This window comes from Sardina pilchardus, chromosome 1, assembly GCF_963854185.1.
Source record: "Sardina pilchardus chromosome 1, fSarPil1.1, whole genome shotgun sequence".
NCBI classification, from domain to species: domain Eukaryota; kingdom Metazoa; phylum Chordata; class Actinopteri; order Clupeiformes; family Clupeidae; genus Sardina; species Sardina pilchardus.
Genome location: NC_084994.1, coordinates 36,699,526 through 36,721,747, shown reverse-complemented (window position 1 = coordinate 36,721,747; position 22,222 = coordinate 36,699,526). Strand labels below are relative to the sequence as shown.

General features: G+C 43.9%; 1 protein-coding gene across 1 annotated transcript; it reads right to left on the bottom strand.

Annotated features, from left to right (window-relative positions):
• Window positions 1–1,428: 1,428 nt before the first annotated feature.
• On the bottom strand, window positions 1,429–9,008 carry LOC134078495 (hatching enzyme 1.2-like). Its single transcript, XM_062534470.1, has 12 exons — window positions 8,943–9,008; window positions 8,698–8,716; window positions 8,367–8,417; window positions 8,138–8,272; window positions 7,908–8,025; window positions 6,991–7,169; window positions 6,511–6,592; window positions 4,962–5,089; window positions 4,447–4,569; window positions 3,401–3,505; window positions 3,017–3,148; window positions 1,429–2,400 (listed from the first exon to the last, which is right to left on the bottom strand). The coding sequence occupies exons 1-12, from the start codon at window positions 9,006–9,008 to the stop codon at window positions 2,120–2,122; spliced, it is 1,419 nt and encodes a 472-aa protein (XP_062390454.1). The 3' UTR covers window positions 1,429–2,119.
• Window positions 9,009–22,222: the final 13,214 nt, after the last annotated feature.

Here is a 22,222-nt window from a genome sequence, read left to right as displayed (position 1 = left end):
TGGACATGTGACATGATGTCACGGGGGTAACTCCCACCGCGACTGCAAGAAGTCGGACATGATTTCTAACCAGTTTGCATTTCGTCTGTCCCAGTATGCACTCTGTTTAACCCAGCATGCATCACATCAAGTCAGATCTGCGCAGATTTTCGTCAAGTCAAACGCACCTACTGTCTCCACTCCCACCTCTCTACACTCCACCTCTCTACACTCAGCACTGTCTCCACTCCCACCTCTCTACACTCAGCACTGTCTCCACTCTCCCCTCTCTCCACTCAGCACTGTCTCCACTCCCACATCTCTACACTCAGCACTGTCTCCACTCTTCCCTCTCTACACTCAGCACTGTCTCCACTCCCACCTCTCTACACTCAGCACTGTCTCCACTCCCACCTCTCTACACTCAGCACTGTCTCCACTCCCACCTCTCTACACTCAGCACTGTCTCCACTCCCACCTCTCTACACTCAGCACTGTCTCCACTCCCACCTCTCTACACTCAGCACTGTCTCCACTCCCACCTCTCTACTTGTGATAAGCCATGTCTGCAGCACTCATTCCCAGATTGACACGAAATCACCATGGTTGATTGGTTGCAGCAGTGCTGCACTCTCTCTCCAAATTTCAGAATGTCTCGCCTATATTGAAAGCCGTTTTCAGAAATGTGAAGTGGGTGGAGTTATGGGGTGAAGTGACTCTTTAAGTTAGAGGTGTTTAATTCTGGTTATACAGTTTGGAGTCTCCAAAAAGGATATAAGAAAAATGCATACTGTATATCTTTTGAAACATCATTCTTTCTTCTATCATTCTATCATTTGCCTTTGAGTATGTGTATAGGTAGAGATTGATCTTTGGCCACTCCACCCCCGCGCTGGCCCCCCTGAAAGCTAAAAAATTGCCGTTTTTCTTATATAACTACCTGAACCTTGCCACCGAGGATGATGAAATGCTTATGGTATGTTGGTCTCAAGAGCCCGCAACTTGGCTTATAACCAGTCATTTGTGATTTGCAAATTTGAATTTCATCCATGGGGTGCTATATAATAAATGTATTTACTGTACTGTATATGTACATTTAGTGACATGCTCACCCAACGACCTGCAGATGGTGCTATTTAGCGAAGGGTTGCTGGTTAGGGATGATACTCACACTCTCACAAACACACGTATGCACACACACTTCAACAGACTCACATGCACAGATAAAGACACATCCACTGATTCCACACATGCACACACACACACACACACACACACACATTATTATACACAAAAGCAAGCTCACACATGCACACACTCATTTATATACACATGAGCTGCAAGAGTAGGAGATACTGTATATGTATATATCAATTGCACAAAATGGAGATGCAGGAAAGTTGACAAGCGTCATTTATTTTTTTGGAGAGAATGTGCAGAACTGCTATGCGGTGCATCTAGTTGTTGCTAGGTTACAAAGTTTTCATTGGTCGTTAAGAGAGAAGTGACATTGACGAGGCCAGCACTGTTCTAATATAGTTGAACACATTTCAACTTTCAGCGCTCTGCGCACTGCGGAAAAAAGCTATCAGCACCACAGCGGGCGCTAAGTGCTGCGAGCGCTGAACTTCATAGGATTTGTGGAGAAAATGGCCGTCATCATCAAAGAATGCTATTGGTGGACACGGGCCCTTAATGTGCACAAAACATATATTATAATTCTAAATTTCATGTTCGTTCAGTGTACAACAAAGCAGCAAAATATTGTTTACATAATCCTAATTCAATCAGATGTTTACCACAGGGCTTGTTCTTGGGTGGGTATGGGGGGGGGGGGGGGTTCTATGCCTTTGTATATGATGTAACTGATTTATGCATTATTACAAAATAAAAACAATTGATCACAAAAAAGAAATATTGCTATCGTCTCAGACATTTAACTCAACGATGCAGCATTTAAGGTCTTCACACAAACAAAACATGTGTTTTGTGTCCAATATTACTAAAAGCATATTCATTGGGATGTTTTTGAAGGAGCATGCCAGGACTAACACATAATCTATGTCATATACAATGCATAAGTACTATTTCCTAACAACTCTATGATGCACTGCAGATGCAGCATTTTGGTTGGCAGTGCTTACATCTGGAAGAGCAGATGTCCCCGGAAAGTAGTGTGGTGATTTTGGTTATCCAGCACCCTGCTGTTGGCTGGCAAGTAGACATCCACCACGTCTCCCTTCTCTAGGATCAGACTCGCTCCGTTAGACACGTTGTTGTGTTCGCTCTTGAACGTGGAGTACAGGGAGACCACCCACTCTCTGTTCTTACGCAGGGACAACCCCAGGATAACATCGCTGCCACGGCTCAGAGCAGAGAGGCTGAAGTCGTACACTCCTCTCACAGGGGCGGTGAAGAAGCCTGGGTCAGAGGATGGGTAGACATGTACAGTATTGATCCTTTTGGAAGAACATCTGGCACCATACAGCTCAACAACAACAGGACAACCACACACACCCATTATTGAATGTCACTCAGCAACTGTAGGATGACATCCTAAATCAATTGTATGCACCATATTGCTATATAGCATAGTAATGTTATACACCATTTGAAAGATTGGACAAGAATGTCCGAGAAGAATTACATTTTTTTCATGTACAATCTGTATAGTGCTTTATACTGTAAGGTTAATTTTTACTACTCTATGTTTCAATTAAATTGAATCAAAACCCTCCCCGCTTTTGGTGCTACTCTGACCTCTAGCTGCAGTGTAGTTGCAATACAATAAGTAAGGGATAATGGACGACGCACCGTTGGATTATAAAGTTAATGCAAGTTCAGATGGTATCTAGAAGAGTGTGTTAACGTTGTATAATTGTACAGCGTGAAGTCCATTATCCTGCTTATTCCACTGTTGCCACTAGCGTTGTGTTCATTTCAGGTCATAACTGAAACGTTTTAATCACTAAAACTATCTTGTTTGTAGAACTGTAGAAAGCGTTCCAGAGCTGTATACATCTGGTAAAATGTTCACCTGTATTAAGGTCGTATGCATTGCCAACGTTGTTGAAGATGTGCTTGTAGATAAGTGTTTTTCCAGTGGTATAGGGTCCAGAGTTCCTGTCTGTGGTTGTTTCAAGTGAAAGTGAAAAGGCCACTTTATTCCCTGAAAACACATGTAGCAAAATATTTATAACTGAGAAAATTGTTTATTGTTACACAATTCATTGTTTGTAGATTTAGTTCCATCATCAAATTGGCCCCGGTATCTCTGCCACTATATCACAAGTCAAACGACTTCTCTAATATTATTTTTTTTTCTGGTGCTTTTGAAAGCACATGTGGTCTCTTCAAGATATCAGTGTGGAGAGGCCAGACGAGGAGCCACTTTAGTTCAGTCTGAACGTCGCTGTTTCACCTTCATTGAGTGTCTGGAGTTCCCGCAGCTGGGTCCTCTGGGCATCCACTGTGTCCTCACTGGCTCTCAGTCTGGCCTCCATTGCAGTCAGATATAATTCCTGAGCTTCAGGAGAGCACACACACGCACACACACACGCACACACACACACATCCCAACTATTTTAATCCCTTAATGCCCACAAAGTGTTGCCTGTAGTAAATTATTTTAAAAAATTGCAAATGAATTGTCTTTGAAGCAACACCCTCGGCCAGAGCTCTGTCTCTGACTAGTGGTAGCAATAACACACAAGACCACGAATTTTGGTTCATTTTCATGAATGTGTGAAACAGACAACATACTAGGTGGCGCTATAGAGTCCCTAAGCCACACCCTTGGCCAGAGTTCTGTCTCTGACTAGCGGCAGCAATAACACACAAGTCCACCAAATATGGTTCATTTTTGTGAATGTATGTGTCAACCACAACAGACAACGTGCAAGGTGGTGCTATAGATTCCCTACGCCACACCCTCAGCCAGAGCTCTGTCTCTGACTAGCGTTAGCAATAACATAATACTATAATAATACAGCATAATAGTAATAATAATAATATTAATAATCTCTACAGAAACAATAGGGCCTTGCACCTTCGGTGCAGCCGCTGCTTCAGCGGCCACACCTCGGTGCTCGGGCCCTAATAATCTGAGAAGAAACAATAGGGCCTTGCCTCGGTGCTCGGGCCCTAAAAAATATTGTTCTCGTTAGTATGAATGACGATATTCACACACAAACTATAACGATAACGACATGAAGAACGTTATCGTTGGGGATCACTTTCAGAGCGATACAAAATCAACAGCCAATCAGAATCCATCAAATTTTAGCTATCACATTCATTAACACACGGAAAGACTTTGTCGCTCAATGGTCAATATGTGGACGCTTTTATCATTATGGTAGTTATTGTTATAACTACCATTCTTGGTGTGAATGGCCCTTAATGCTTAAAGTATGCGTCCATCCATAATTCAGAATCATGCATTGTTTTATCTCCAGTTCACAATACCTTTATCTTGGCTAACCAGACTCTTCACTTGGCCGACCAGGCTCTTCACTTGGGTCTCTGAGACCTCCAAGCGTCTGATCAGCTCCTTCAGAGTTTCATTACTGCTGGTTACATTGCTGGAGTCTGTGGAGAGAAAAGAGCTTGTTGTTTCTGCCACACACAGAGACCATACAATCTGGAGAATCATCATCTTTGCACACCTCTTTGTGTGTCATTGAATGAGTGCAGGGGTTTCTGCGCCCATTAACAAATAAATAAATAATAAAGGGGATGCTTGAAATGTTTTGACTGTGCCATATAGTTCACTTACATGTAATGCTGCAAAATTACTTTTTAGTTTGGTGTTGCCACGAATGCAATCATTCATAATGTACTGTTCTTGGAGCACCATCACAGTTGAATTTTGATCTATATCTCAATGTATGCAAGCTATATGCGACTCCTATGGCAAACAAGCTGGTTGAAGATATTTCTTAGTTTGATTCAGTTGCCTGCCATCAGTCTGGTCCACTCACCATCACACTCATACAGCCTGTTGATCTTCACAATGTCGATCTCTGACAAATCTCTGCGCTGTCCGATCCTGACATCGGGGTTAGGAATCGGGGTGATGGTGTCATTACCATTTTTTGAAAAGGCTTTTCTGAAATCCGAGAATACGTGAAAACATTTGCATTAAGGTACACAAATATGTTAGCCTGAGAGAGAGAGCTGAACTTGAACTTGTATGGAATTGTTCCGTTGAGCTGCAACTATGCCAAAGATACTTAAGGCGGAGCAAGATACTTCATCGTAGTTCATGTCTATGGGCGCAAAACGGGGATCACTTCTTCTGCATAAAGGGGTGTGTCTTGCCCATAGACCTCAATGGAACAGCTCTGCATAAAGGGGGATTTTGCCTCCCCCCCTCCCTGTTGCGAATCGGGTTCCAGGAAGTGGCTTCTCATGAAGTATCTTGCTCCGCCCTTAATGATCTTTGACTATGCCCAAAACAGAACTGTTCAAATCAAATTGTCTGGGCGGGCTTTGTATGATGATGGACAGATGAGCGACACAGCCTCATCTATCACGTCATCTGAGCACGCTTCGGTTAATTTTGTTTGCAACTAAACTTGCTTCTAAGACCCCTTGTAGGAAAAGCATGCGTATTTCCATGCCGTTTGGCCTTTCATTTACACGGAGAGCAGAGGTTTTTCCACTGAAAAAAATATTTCTGAGAACTGAAGGAAAACTCAGTTTTGCATTTAATCAGGCGAAATGGCATTTTTGCATTGTGACCTGTTGTTCCGTCATTGGTTTCAAATCTGACTAGCTACAACTGTTTTTTAGCATCTGCGTGAATGAAATTATTTTCAAATGGATGAGGGGATACTGTACATCTGTTTTCTTTTTTTTTTTTCTCCAATACCTTACCCTGCTATGTACTCCACTATCATGTCTGTTGTACAAGATATTGACGGTGCAATATCTTAACAAAGTGACCAGAAAACAACAATGTTAAGGCATTTGTGGAGATGAAGGATGGTTCGGGTGTTCTTCCTACAGCTCACAGTAAGCTATTACGTTGCTCTGATTGGTCTATCCAATTGAGTGCAAAGGCACCCCACCCCCCCCCCCCCCCCCTATCAGTTGAAACACGCCCCATAGTCTAGATGGAAACAGGGGTCCACGCGCACCCCCCGGCTTTTTTTTATGCCACCTGATGTCTCTGTATGTTGTTTACTTCAAATGTTATGCTCTTTCTAAATAATTATTCGGTTTTTCGAGTTCCGGTCGGGTGCAACAAAGGGTTAAAAATGAAGCCTTTGGGACATTATTTCAGCTTGGTACCTGGCAGATTCTGAAAATAGACACTTTAAGGATTCTAAAAAATCAGGTGGCATAAAAAAAGCCGGGGGGTGCGCGTGGACCCCCGTTTCCATCTAGACTACCATAATCACGTACCAAAGGCCCGGTGGAGCAGTATCAGACTCAAATTCTGACTAGAATCGAGTATGACGATGCCAGACTAATATGTGCCATTGGTACAAAATGTTGCTATAATTATTATGTTTTTCCGCTCACCTGCTGTAGTGCATGACGGATCCATAGTCATACGCTGTGTTCAGGTTATTAGTGTCATACTTCTTAAAGTTGCGGGAAACGCCTGTGAGAAGAAAGTGGAATTGTTAGTGTAATTAGTAATTAGTGTGTTTTTGTCCTTCTGAAGGGGACTTCACATTGCACATGACATGCACTGTGTCTGCTGCTAGGTTGCTCTTGGTTGAGGTAATGTCCCAAGGATCCTTGTTATGCTTGCCGTTGGGCTCAGCGCAAAATTCCTACGATTCACAGCGCACTGCGGATAAAGCTTAACATAGTAGAACTTCGACTGCGGCACGTGCAAGAGCGGCAAGATGGCGTTGAACAATACTGTTGTGCATGCAAGGCATTGAAAATAATATTTCATAGTGTAGCGCTGCTGTTTGAGAATAAAGAAAACTGTAGAAGAACAAAATAACAAAAATATTTTCTATGCACACATATAATAAGTGATTTTCCAACCTGCTCGGATGTTTTCAAAGTTGATCTTGACGTACTTGTCCCGATCACTTCTAGTCTGCTCATGGAAAAAGCCGAGGGCATGAAGAAGCTCGTGCTGCACAACACCTTTGTAAACACAGCCGTTCACGTTCAGCGAGACGGTTTGTCCACCGCCATTCCTTCCAACGTACGAGTAGCACCTGCATAGAGGGGACACTAGTCACTCATAACGGTTGATTAGATAGATACAGCAGATAGACAGAGATAGATAGATACAGCAGATAGACAGATACAGATAGATAGATAGATAGATAGATACAGTAGATAGACAGATAGATAGATAGATAGATAGATAGATACAGTAGATAGACAGATACTGTAGATAGATAGATAGATAGATACAGTAGATAGACAGATACTGTAGATAGATAGATAGATAGATAGATAGATAGATAGATACTTTATTGGTCCCCCAAGGGGAAGTTCAAGATGAATGTGTCTAGGAAGAGCAAGGAGGACTGGATCTAGATATGGGTGGTATGGGGGTAGCCCCCAATTTCATTTGCACATTTGGTTTTGTAGCGTTCATTTGCACATCAGTCAATGACATTATGACACGACAGTAGGCCTACTTCCTAAGCTTCCACTGATCGAGCAACGCCAAGGTTGTGGGTTCAATACCCATGGAACGTGTCATTCTAAAAAAAATAATCTTAAATTATGTAAGAGCTGAACACAAAGTGAAGACACCATGCAAAACATGCTTCAGTTTGTTTTCCTGACCTTAAACAAAATGCACAAAAACACAAAACATTTCCCTCTTTCTGCACTTGCAGTGTGAATCGCAATTCTCGATGTTGATGAAGGAGTAACACTACTACAAACATCAGCTTCAAAACATTTCTGACAAGAATCGTACATATTGTTACTGCACTTACCCGCCACGAGACACAATTCTGATGAAGTCTTTTTGTTTGACGTAAGGCACAAAACGAATGCAGGTCTTCTCATGGAAGGTCTGCAAGGCATTCTGAATAACAGCCTTCTTCTGGGCAGCTTCGGGAAAAAGCATTATAGCATTACATGTTAATAAGTTATTAACTAATTCATTCAAATCAATTGCATGGACTCTGATGAAGACCACACATCATTCATTCCCACAACTTACAAAAAGCATCAGAAACATTGTACGGCACTTCCACAAGTCCGGATGGTGACTTCTGCCACTTGCAATTACTGCACTTCCTGGCATTCCTGTCTCTTGGAATGGCCACGTCTCCCTCCATCAGGAACCCAGAGATTTCTTTGGGGAGAGAGTTTATGCCAAATTAGGGGTTTCTTATCTCCCCTATATTGAGTGTTGACATTTATAGATGTATCTAGAAGCACTGCCTTACCTTGGTTTGCTTCCAGGATTCTTGTAGAGATGTCGACTTCCTCTTCGACTTCTAATGAAGAAATAACACCAAACGCACAACATTATCTTCAGTATAATGTTAAAACAACTGAGCAGTAGGTAGCAGTGTGTGACGAAAGTGGAATTCGTCTTAAGACGACTGCATAAGGTGGTTATTTCTGAGATTCTGATCCATTTGCATCCATGAAATACACACAATTTGAGGTTGAAAATGTGTCAGAATCTCACGTTATGCAATCGTTTTAAGACAGCTGCAGGCAGCAGCATCAAGTCAAATCCACCTATTGACACACCGAAGATGACACACTCACCCTCTGTACTGGATGGGTCCTGGTGATGAGAAGGACATCATGTGGAGTGAGTTCAGAGGTATGAGAGTTGGATAATAACAGGATGTTAGTATCAGTCAATACACTCTACTGACTATCGGGAACACACGGATGGAAACATACATGGGAAATAACATAGTAGTGTATGACAATAACAAGACACAACTTGTAAACTTGTAAGACTTCTATAAACTTTGTAGATGTTGGGCAGTTCCTCCAGGTCTTACCTCTTGAGCCAGGACCTGAGACAGGCCCAGCAACAGAACCAAAATGAAGACCAGTTTCCTGTACATGCTGCTTGTGGTGCTGTCTGGAGATGCAACTGCAGATGACCCTTCACCAGGAGTGAAGCTGTGCCTACACCACTGTCCAGTAAGGGTATATATAGTGCCCTCCTAAAGGAGTGTCCTTCTGTGGGCTTATATTAATGTCAACATCAACCACTTAAATAAGGGTGGAGACGTCTCGGATCACAATGTTTTTGTAGATAATTAGCTTAGACATAACTAAGATGAAAGGCAAACTAACATGCTGAGGATGGCAAGTACTGGAGTGAAAAGCCTACAAAACCTTTTTAGGCTGCTTGTGCCATTTCCGCCTCACATTTTGAATTTCTCACCGAAATGTAATGCATGCCACACAGCTATTCCGATTAAATATGTTTGTGTAAACACCGGATTATATCATTGTAAACTATATATCCTGATTCCTGAGTTTGTGGATTCCTTGAGGAAGTGGATTTTTCACTTTATAAAGACACAAGAAGGAGATGGATATGCTCAAGAACAGTTTCATTTTAATTCTGACTCAATTTTCTTGTGCCTGCTCCAACACAGGGAGTAGGAAGTATCATATGTGATAGGTTATCATGTGATGTAAACACTTAATCAAAGTCATGAATTTCCCTATTTACTAACTAAATCATTATTATTTCTAGATTATTCCTCAATTTATTAATTCTTCCACATAGGCAGAAACTGTAGTAACACTCAGACTGACATTATTATGCCATAAAAACAGCAGAAAGACTGGACATCTTTACATTTCTAATAGACTTTTGTTGTTGCCAGAGTTTTTCTGACAAACGTGTGCCTCACAACAGTTTGATGAGAATGTTGTAAAATCAACATTCTACAGAATATTTACAGTACAGTAGCTATGTGGAAAACTGCATGACATTTTAGAACAACTCTTCAAATGACAGCAACACAGCAGTGTCCTGTAACCCTGAAAAGCTGCACTTTTAACAGCCAGATAGCAAGATGGAAATATAGAAATACAGTTGATTTTCCATCCAAATCATCATTTTGGTTGGGGTCAAAATCTCAATGTCAGGCTACATGGCCTCAATGACATGAAATCAGTCTCATAATCTTTTTCAAAACCTGACAGTGTTGTAGGCTATTATTGACAGTGTAGTGACATAAAATGGGGAAGAAGTGTTGCCTCTCCAGTGATACCAGATCTCTGAGTCTCAAACTATGTGGGATCTGTGCAGCTTACAACTTGGACATGTTCTTTAGTGTGACAGGGATATGCCGCTGCTGTGCCATCATGTGTTAGTGAAGCCCTGATGTGCCTGTTTACTGGACTCTGTGTTACAGAAGCCCAGATGTGCCTGATTACTGTGTTCTGTGTTATTTGAGCAGATGTGCCTGATTACTGTGTTCTGTGTTATCTTGAGCAGGCCGACTGCACTGCATTCTGCTCAGCTTACCTGCAGCAGCTGGATACTCTGTTGAGGGTCACTAGTGTCCCTCCATTTGCATTGAGGTCAACAGCTGGTTCCACAGCAGTCAGTGAGGACTGAACCTTCACCTCCCTGATGTTCAGGGCCGTCCCAGTAGGCCTGAGGCAGCAGGAACATGGTGGAGCAGCTCAGCTGGAACCTCACCAACTGACAGTTGGGCTCCACGTCCCGCTGGACACCGCTGCAGACAGCGCGCCACCTTCCAGCACTGCTGGGCCGCATGGAACGGAAACATGACCAAATGTTGCAGGACAATCTCTACTCGGCCACAGAAAACAAAACAGTAGCCTACAATTAAACAATTAGGCTTTCTAATAACATATTACAGGCTAAGCAAAAACTATACTTATTGAATATGATGCAGTCTGTTATGTGTGTGATTGAGACTGAAGATCAACACCCTCTTCAGCAGGAGAAAGGGTTTTGGAACAAAACACTTTCAACGTATCAACGTGTTTATGACTTATTTGATCAAGATGATTCAATATCAATTTCTTGCTCTGGCATAATTTGACAATCAATATGTTCTCAATGTTGTATTAGCTGGCCACAGTGCAGCGCCACCTGCTGGTCGGTTGATTGCCTTCCACTGTGCCTGCACAATTGCTAGAGGACCTTTCCCTGGGAATAAATGAACCAGCCTCTTCCTTTACACGAGGCGTGAGTACTGAGGATTTTCAGTCTGTTATCTAGACTTAGTTTAGCTCACACCTGCTGCCAGTGAATACTGTACAGGAAATGTGTTGTGCTGAAGGAATAAATGCTGTATTGGTTTCACAGTTGAGTCTCAAAGGCAGTGGACACCTCCTGCACTAATTCTTCCCCACAGTAACTCCGTACACCGTACTGGGTTATGACATAGAAGAGGAGGACTTGACCTGACATTGTCAAAGTCAAGCAGAATGACTCATTAAGCATACACATGCCTTGAAACTGAGCACATTACTACACACTCACACACCAAACATTTGTTCACATTTTATTTTAATTGAATTGCTTTAGGTTATTGTCAAGCAGAATGTCTCATTAAGAATACACATGTGCCATGAAACTGAATACAATACACATTTTACATTTTATTTTAATTAATTTGTATGCATTTTAATGAAACCCTGTTTGCCTTTGTAGATATACACATCATACGGTTAAGACAACATTTTAAACAATAACTAGGGCTGGGCAACGATTAAAATTTTTAATCGCGATTAATCGCATGATTTCCCTGATTAATCATGATTAATCACATTATTGTACGCAAAATTCAATAATGAATTCAAAAGTAATATATGGCACATATTTATTTGAAATGTGCTGCCATATGAACGCAAGTGCCATAGCATTTTTTCTACAAACATTTAACATCAGCATTTTGTTTATACAGTAGCAGTTAAATAATTGATTTAGTTTAAATCTCAACTTACACAATGTATTAAAAAGAAATACAAATGTGAAGCTTATTGTACACATTTTTTTGGTGCGTGTAGATATATTTCCATAATACTTGTTGTAATAAGCCTACCCTGGTATAATGTCAATTTTTTTAATTATTTATTTAGTCCTATAAGGGTGGGTGATATGGGCAAAAAATAATATCTTGATATTTTTGTGATTTTGACTATAACGATAATTAGTCGATATCCTTTAAAAAAATGTTTTTTAAAAGTCTGAGTTACTTTACAGCTCATTATTTCTGAGTAGCAACATTACTATTATAATCAATTACCAACCTGTAACTTTTTAACCAAATCAACCAATGCATTGTCACTCTATGACACATTTGTAATTCTGCCCCCACTTGTGTGTGTGGTAGGCTAATGATGAAGTCAACCAGCTACATTAGAATAGATGGATATGGCTAACCAATTTCCCAAGGGAAACTCTGATGCTGAAATTCTTTTCAAACTTTTACTGTAAAACTAAGCAGAACAACAGAGTACATTTCAGTTATTTCCTTCAATGATTAGCTAGAGTGCAGTCACGTAGGCTATCATTCCAAGTTACAGAATAGAGACTATTGCGTTAGCTTATGGCTAATGTCTATAAGAAATCCCATAGAAACGGTTAGCATAATCGATCAAATTAGATATTTAGAGCGAACTTCAGTCCATATACAGCTTGGGCTACATAGGAAGATGTCTTTGTTTACAACTGAATATTAAAATACTCAAGGCTAATGTTTTCTTTCCATACAACAACGTTACCATGTAGGAAAAAACGACTGTAACTTATCAATGCCAATTGAACACCGTAGCCGCAAATCCAGCGCAAAACATAAACATTAGACGTGCCTGTGACAACGTGCACCGTGATCATGTGACTTGCACTTGCACTGCTGCGGCCAGTGCCTGCTCTCACTTCTGTTGCACATCTCCTGATTTCGTGAATGTAGGCTATGGCATTTCAATGAGTGATGAGACGCCTGTGACCAGCCTGTGAGCAACAGACTTTTACAGTAAAAAATAAATAATAAAAACTGCGTTAATGCGCGATAAAATAATTGTCGGCGTTAAATGATTGATGAGTTAACGTGATATTAACGGTTAACGTGCCCAGCCCTAACAATAACATATTTAATTTACAATCAAAAATACAATTTATAAAGGGACTCCCCTCCTTCTCTCTCCCTCAAGTATATTAATGTAGAGAAGTCTCTGCAGCAACAAACTCCATTGTTACTAATATCAAGTATCAGCTCTGAGGAAAGCCGTTCTTCAGATAGCATACAACACTCTAAGTTCAAGTTCAAATGTCGGCGTTTGCTCTAGTTGGATACGACACGCTCACCATATGTCATTCAGATGATCAAATATAGATTAAAGGATTAAAATGGAGCGGCAGAGAAATGTGTGTGCAGGAAGGAAATAGAAATAGCCAGGAAAACAGAAGGAGGTATGATGCTACGCATGGGAAGGAATGGAGAAAGCAGAAACAATGAGAGAGAGAGTAAATGAGAAAGAGTGAGTGTGTTAAGTGTTTGTGTGTGTGTGTGTGTGTGTGTGTGTGTGTGTGTGTGTGTGGGTGTGGGTGTGGGTGTGGGTGTGGGTGTGGGTGTGGGTGTGGGTGTGTGTGTGTGTGTGTGTGTGTGTGTGTGTGTGTGGGTGTGGGTGTGGGTGTGTGTGTGTGTGTGTGTGTGAGAGAGAGAGAGAGAGTGAGCGAGAGTGTGTGTGTGTGTGTGTGTGTGTGTGTGTGTGTGTGTATGTGAGAGAGAGTGAGGGAGTGTGTGTGAGTGAGTGTGAGTGAGAGTGAGTGCGTGCAGGTGTATGTGTGTGTGTGAGAGAGAGAGAGTCAGTGTGTGAGTGTGTGTGTGTGTGTGTGTGTGTGTGTGTGTGTGTGTGTGTGTGTGTGTGTGTGAGTGAGTGAGTGAGTGAGTGAATACAGTGAGAACAGTGACCGGTACAGAGAGGAGGCAGGAGGAGGAGCAAACAAACACAAACACACACACCACACACACACAGAGAAAGTAAGAGATATTGAGGGAGAAGAAAACACAGTCAGAGGGAAGAGGCAACACAGATGATGAACAGGAGAGGAGACACACACACACACACACACACACACACACACACACACACACACACACACACACACACACACACACACACACACACACACACACACACACAGGAGTGTGTAAACAGGTGTGTGTGGCTCTACTCTGCTGCAGGATTAGGAGGTCATGTGATCTGGCACAGGGACACTGAGGAGTTACTAGAAACATAAAACCCAGGATGGAGGGGCTCAGTGAATGTGGAGTGGACCGTGTGCAGGTGTGTGAGTGTGTTAGAGGAGACGCTGTAGAAGGACAGAGTGCCTGCTGGCCAGTCCAGGTACACTCCTACTCTGCTGGAGCGGGAGGAGGGGACAGGTATGGCAGTCCTCTTATTATTGTGCCTGGCAGAGTAACTGCAACTAGAGCAGTACAGTCTCCAGGACTTGGCATTAGATCCAAACTCGCTGCTCTCCCCACTCCCCTCTGTCCTCGGGGTGCTCTTATAGGCCACTGCTATAGAAACCCCACCACCACCACTCCACTCAGTCTCCCAGTAGCAGCGTCCAGTCAGACCCTCTCTGCACAGCACCTGAGGGTGTTTGTCAAATCTCTCTGGGTGGTAAGGATACAGGTGGAAAAGATACGGCTGATACACATATGTCACCTTTCTGTTCCCCTCAGAGAGAGAGAGATCTCCGTGTTCTGTGTTTGGGTCCAGCGTGAGCTCACAGGCATCTGCACACAAGAGGAGAGGAGAGAGGGGAGAACATCCTCATCAGTACACATACATACACACAGAGAGACAAACACACACACACACACACAGGCAAACACACACACTGTGTTTGAGTGTGTGTGTGTGTTTGCCTGTGTGTGTGTGTGTGTGTGAGTACAGTGAGAACAGTCAGACCAGTGACAGGTACAGAGAGGTGACAAGAGGAGAAACACATACGCACACACACACACACACACACACACACACACACAGACACACACACACACACACACACACACACACACACTGTATTTGTGTGTGTGTTTGTGTTTCTTGTCCCTGCTCTTCTCCTGTCTCTGTGTGCGTGTGCGTGTGTGCGTGCGTGCATGTGTGTGTTTGTCTTTGTGGTGTGTTGCCCCTGCTCCCATCCTGTGTGTGTGTGTGTGTGTGTGTGTGTGTGTGTGTGTGTGTGTGTGTGTGTGTGCGTATGTGTTTCTCCTCTTGTCTCCTCTCTGTACCTGTCGCTGGTCTGACTGTTGTGTGAGAACACAAATACAGTGTGTGTGTGTGAGTGAGAACAGTGAGTACAGTGAGAACAGTGACAGGTACAGAGAGGAGGCAAGAGGAGGAACACACACACATACACACACACATGCACACACACCCACACACAGAGAAAAACATAACACACACACACACAGGAGGGGAGCAGGGACAAAGCACACACACACACACACACACACACACACACACACACACAAAGACAAAAACTGTGTGTGTGAGTGAGTACAGTGAGAACAGTGGCAGGTACAGACAGAGAGGCTAGAGGAGGAACAAACACACACACACAGGAGGGAAGCAGGGGCAACACACACCACAAATACACAAAAGGGGGGCAGACACACACATCCACGCGCGCACGCGCACACGCACACGCACACGCACACACACACACACGCACACACACACACACACACACACACACGGCTTTGCCTTGATTTAGATTATGCTTTAGTGGTATTATTTTATGCTTTAATAAATCATTTGTATTTAACTGTTCAAACGGTGTGGTCTCCCTTTATGTCATGGCTACTCCAAGCTAGGTAGTCGTGACAACACACACACAAACAAACACAAACACACACAGAGAGGAGGGGAGCACCACACACACACACACACACACACACACACACACACACACACACACACACACACACACACACACACACACACACACACACAGGTTAGGATTTCGGGTTTGATCCCCGACCAGCAGGAAAAATGTGGGAAGGGGAAGAGGTTGCGCTCTCCTGCACTCACATCCACGGCTGAAGTGCGCTTGAGGAAGGCACCTACTGTAACCCCTCACTGCTCTCCTGCGCTCACACACACGGCTGAAGTGCCCTTGAGGAAGGCACACACACACACACACACACACACACACATCCACGGCTGAAGTGCCCTTGAGGAGGGCACCTACTGTAACCCCTCACTGCTCTCCTGCGCTCACACACCCGGCTGAAGTGCCCTTGAGGAAGGCGCACACACACACACACACACACACACACACACACACACACGGCTGAAGTGCCCTTGAGGAAGGCACACACACACACACTCGGCTGAAGTGCGCTTGAGGAAGGCACCTACTGTAACCCCTCACTGCTCCCTGAGCGCCACTGTAGCAGGCAGCTCACTGCTCCGGGTTAGTGTGTGTGCTTCACCTCACTGTGTGCTGTGTGTGTTTCACTCACTCACGGATTGGGAGAAATACAGAGACCAAATTTCCCTCACGGATCAAAAGAGAATATATACAAACACACACACACACACAGGAGGGGAGCAGAGACTACACACACCACACACACAAACACAGGGGGGGGAGCAGGGACAACACACACACACACACACACATACACACAAACACACACGAGGGGAAGCAGGAGCAACACACCACACAACACACAACACACACACACACACACACACAAACGCAAGGGGAGGAGGGAAAACAAAGAGGTGATGCAGGACATACATGTGGACACACACACACACACACACACACACACAAACACACAAACACAAACACACACACACACACACACACACACACACACACACACACAAACTCTAAGAGACATACAGTCTCACATTTATACTCGGAAACAGGTCACACAAACGGGACAACGCACACACACGTTCCACACGTACAAAACTACCGTATTGTCTATGACTGTATGACTCTCCTGGACATCAGAAGCAATGTAATGATCAATATAAATATAACAGGATTACCTGTGAATATTGTTTGTAACTCCACAAGCGGATCTGTCAACAGGTCTACTCATCGGTGGAGGAGGGGGAGACGAGGTGGCGTCTTAGCCAGACGGCGAAGGCGTCCAACCCGGCCTCCCATCCCTACCTTACTGCTGGCTAATCTGCAGTCCATGGAGACCAAACTGGATGAGCTCCACTGTTGCATCAGCTCATGCAGGGACTTGTGAGAGTGCAGTGTACTCTGTTTCACGAGACCTGGCTTTGCCCAAACACTCCTTTTGGAGTATCTGACTATGGCATCCGTTTGATCTGCTGATAAAGTTTCCTTCTATACTTCTCACAACTGTTTACATTTCACCAGACGCCCCTGCTGCAGCGGCACTTGAACTGTATGTTGTAAACAAGAGAGTCAGCACCAGGAAGCAATCCTCATCATAACGGGTGACATCAATCACTGCAACCTCAAAACAGTCCTTCCCAAGTACCACCAGCACGTCACCTGTCCCACCAGGGGCGATCAGACCCTTGACCACTGTTTCACCCCACTGAAAGACTCGTACAGGTCTGTACCACACACACTCTTTGGTAAATCGGACCACTTGTTCCACAGGTACATAACTGCTGTATTGTCTATGAGTGTATGACTCTCCTGGACTCCCTACTTAGTGACCATTTGTCAGTGCTCCTGCTGCCGGCCTACAAAACCGAAGCTAAAGCGTGAGCAACCAGCAGTGAGCAAAGTTCAATACTGCTCTGCAGAACACAAGTCTGAACTTCAGGACTGTTTTGACATACAGTAACCGAGTGGTCTGTGTTCAAAGACTTCTCGGCGGAGCTGGACGAGAACGCCGATTCAGTGACAGAGTGCATCAGGTGACGGACTACATCATGGACTTGTGTGTGCATTCCCATATCGTCCGATCCTTTCCCAGCCAGAACACCTGGGTAAACAACGCTGTTTACCTGAGCCTGAGGGAGAGGACCACAAACTGTTTAGATATCAGAACTCAAGGTACACACTAAGAAGGGCAATAAAAGTGGCTAAAAAACAGTATGGGAATGAGTTGGAGAATGACTTCAGCAACTGTGACATTGCCTGTGGAAGGGACTGCAGGTGATCACAGACTATAAAGCCACACCAGCTCTTATAGACACACCTGCCTTGGTTCTGGACGAGCTAAATAAACTCTATGCTCCAGGGGCGGAGCTAATGGTTCACTCTAGACGGGGCGAAGACCTATAGTGGGCCCCTCCCCCTGCGTACGTGCGTGCGTGCGCGCGCGCGCGCGCAACAAGACTTTCAAAGCGCTGACAATATTTGTCCTTTCCACGGTTAGGTTCGTGCATGGTCCGTTTAAAAAGTAGCCTTAGAGTACTACTATACTAACGTAGCTTTCTGACAAGCACACCCATTCCCTACCTTGTTCTTGCCCATCTGAAATAACGCCTCTAGCTTTGCTGCCTCCATCCTTTCTGTTTTCGTTATTTACATCCATGATGAGTCTTAAGTTAGTAAATTAGCTTAACAGTTTATGGCGATAAAACAGCAAATAGGCCTATCGCCGCGTAAAAAGCAACAAAAATAGGCCTAGTCTTGCGAGCCTGCGTGCGTGCGTAACCTATTGTCTCTGCTGCTCAAACAAATTATGTGCATATAGACCTAGGCTACTTCTGACTTTGATAGCCTAACGTGTTCACTAACTTTGCAGAAAATTGTAGCCTATGTCATGCAGTTAATGGGATACTGTGCTGCATTGAGAAGTTATGGTAGGCCAATTTTTTTATGAATACACACACACGCGCACACGGGACATTTTCTCTCGTTGTTGAGCAATGCGCAATGCGTACGGCCGTACACCTGCAGGTAGGCTACGCCTGCCAGCTACTCGGTGTTTATCCCAACATCATGTTTTTATTTAAGCCATTCCATGTTGTGCTTATTGGCTGGGGCATGTTGTTTTCTTTCATGTCGATTCAAGATTGTTTGTGTAGGCTAAACTACCGGTCAAAACTCTCACAGTTGAATTTCACTACGCTTGCCCGTTTAGGCTTATTGTTTTTTTGTTGTTGTTGTTTTTACAAGATTAGGCAATACACCGAGGCAGGAACTCCACTGACACTAAGTGTTGGTGACAGAGGTAGCCATACCGTACGGTATCTCAAGTTATGGCCGGGATTTGTATTTATTGGCTGCGCAATAACTTAACCAACACAGCGCACGTTGAATGAATTGACTGCCTTGTGCGTAAACAGCGGTGGAAATCCCGACAGTGTTTCAACTACATGAAACATAATTAGTGAACCATCAAATACCCTCTTATTGCATTGGCCATCAGTCCAAACATTAAGCAATATAATCAAACAGTGTAAGAGTAAATTAGACCCCAAAACAAACCAAAAATGTTCTGCTTTTGATGGCATGCCGCTCCGTTCCAAATGAAACGCATGTCTCACAATTAAACGCACGTATGCAGAGCCTAATTAGCCTAAATAAAATGGGCATAATTTGAGGAGTTACAGGTAGGCCTAGGCAATCTCCTGCCAACAGCCTATCTTCTTGTCTCTATTGAAGTTGTAGCCTACCTATTTCGTGTGTTTACAACAACATTGACATTGACATGTTCCGTGTGCGGATATAGAGAGGCTTTCCAGGCTATCAGAACTTTTTTTTTAACCGTTTATGTTCATCGGCGCAGCCTACTACGATGCGAACTGACAGCTGTTGCCACGCGTATGCTCCAGACTCTAAATAGGTATATAGATCTTGCTAACTCACTTGATTTTCTGTAATACGGTAAATGCAACCTGTAGCCTAGGCTACCTCATAAAACCCAGACAGGTCGTGCATCAGTTTCGCTTTTAAAACACGCCAGTGTAGCGTGAGAGGGGAAATGCCTGTCGCGGGCTATGCAGTGTTTAAGGGCATGACAGACGGGCTCCCATTGTGAGGGCACTCTACGGACCAACGGCATCTTTAGTAGCATCTAGCAATCAGTACATATAAGCATCGTTAAATACAACAATTCAGCAAGATAGATTTGGCCAAAGGTGGGCCCCCTGCCTGCACCCGTGGGCCCGGAGCGACCGCCCCCCCTGCCCCCCCACTCGCTCCGCTATTGCTATGCTCGTTTTGAGTCTCGCGAGTCTAAACCGGGGGATGAAGGTGCTCTTCCAGTAGGAGGAGACATCTTACAGGTCTCAGAGGGTGAGGTCGGCAAAACCTTTAAAACGGGTTAAAATTCACAAAGCTGCCAGCGCTGATGACATCCTGTCTTGTGTATTCAAGACGTCTGCCCCTCAGGTGCCACAAACCTACACTGACATCTTCAACTTGTCCCTGCCCTGGTGCACAGTGCCTTTGTGTTTCACAAAGACAACGATTGTGTCAGTGCCCAAGAAAAGTGCTGTGTCTTGCCTGAATGACTACCGGCCCATCGCCCCTAACCTCCGTGGTGGTGAACTGTCTGGGGAGACTGGTTACAGCCTACATCAATACACACCTCCCTGCTTTCCTGGACCAACTTCAGTTTGAATATAAGCACAACAGATCTGTGGATGAAGCCGTCTCCATCACCTTGCATACTGCCTAGCTCACCTGGACAAGAAAAACACCTGTCAGGATGCTGTTTACTGACTACAGCTCTGCCTTTAACACTGTTGTGCCATCAAGAGACCTGGGTCTGAGCAGCCTCCACACACTGTCAGAGGAGGGCTGAGTCCATCATCAAGGACGCCAGCCACCCAGCTCACTCCCTATCCTCTCTTCTCTCCTCTGGTAAGTGCTACCAGAGCAAACACACACATACTGGACACGCACACACGCTCGCACACACAAAGAGAAACCGAGTAAGCAGCAAACAATGAGCATGAACAATGGGAACACACACACACACACACACACATACACACACACACACACACACACACACACACACACACAGTAAGCAGTAAACAGAAACAACAAGCTGTCAGAATCCTAAATGGTCAGTGACTGAACAGTTCCTTCCCTTTATTGGCCACATGTGCTGCCTTATTTCTTTTATGATATGCTATACTGGATGCATTGCCATGGTCGCTACTGACTTTTTAAATTCTACCCACACGGTTAATTTCACACTTGTTATACTGCATCCGGGATGCATACTGTTTTTAGTGTTCATGTCTAATGTCCATGGGCCTGTGGTTTTATGTGTGTATAGTTGTCTTATATATTACATGTAGGTACAGGAGTTGTGTGTGAGTGTGTGTGTGTGTGTGTGTGTGTGTGTGTGTGTGTGTGTGTGTGTGTGTGTGTGTGTGCAGTATATGTATGGCTGTATAATGTGTGCGTGTATGGAGAGTATGGCCATGAGTGATACTGTACATTCTTGTATTCTCATATATTGTCACCAACTATCCTTTATTCATTGCCCCCATGCCCCCTGTGTTTATTTACCCCTTTTATCCTTGCACTACTGCAACGAATGGCATACAAATTTCACTAAATTGCAAACTATATGCAACAATATTAAGTCTTGAAACTTAAAGCAAACACACACACACACATACTGACACACAAACAGGAAAACAAACACACACTCTCAAGCAAACAAACACACACACAGCCATAAAAATGCAGATGTGCACACACACACGCACCGCACACTTTCACCACCGCACATTCACAAACACACTTTCACTCAACCTGCTCTATCACTACCTGGTGCACTGCATCCACTGCCAACGATAAGAGCAGACCGTAGCATATCATTTGTTGTATTGAGAGGATGATTGGCTGTGATCTGTCATCACATACTGTAGTTAAGCTGCTACAAACTTAAACTGCTCTCCACCATTATAATTTATATACACACTACCCAACAAGTCTGGAGCATAGAGCTATTGTGAATGTATAACATCTACTACATGAGTTTGAACAGGACATACAGTATCTGGAATCTAAATAAAATATCTAGTCATCTACACTTCGCTTGCTTTTTCTATCCTCTAATTCTATTCTTTTCTTCCACTCTAACTTGAGACTCTCCACATGTTAATCTGTCTCTGTTCTCAGGGGCCTCTCATGTGTCATGCCGTACTAGTTCTCCTTCTTTGTCTGCCATGATCCCTCTGATGTCTGGCTACTGTAACATGCCAACGTGTCAATCTGTCCTCTCTCTGTCACTATGATTCAGTGTGTTTCTGCAGGACACCACAGACCCCCACACATGCTCTAAAGGCCTTTCACATGCAGTGGTGGTACTGTATACGGCACAGTGATATAGCTGCTTAATAA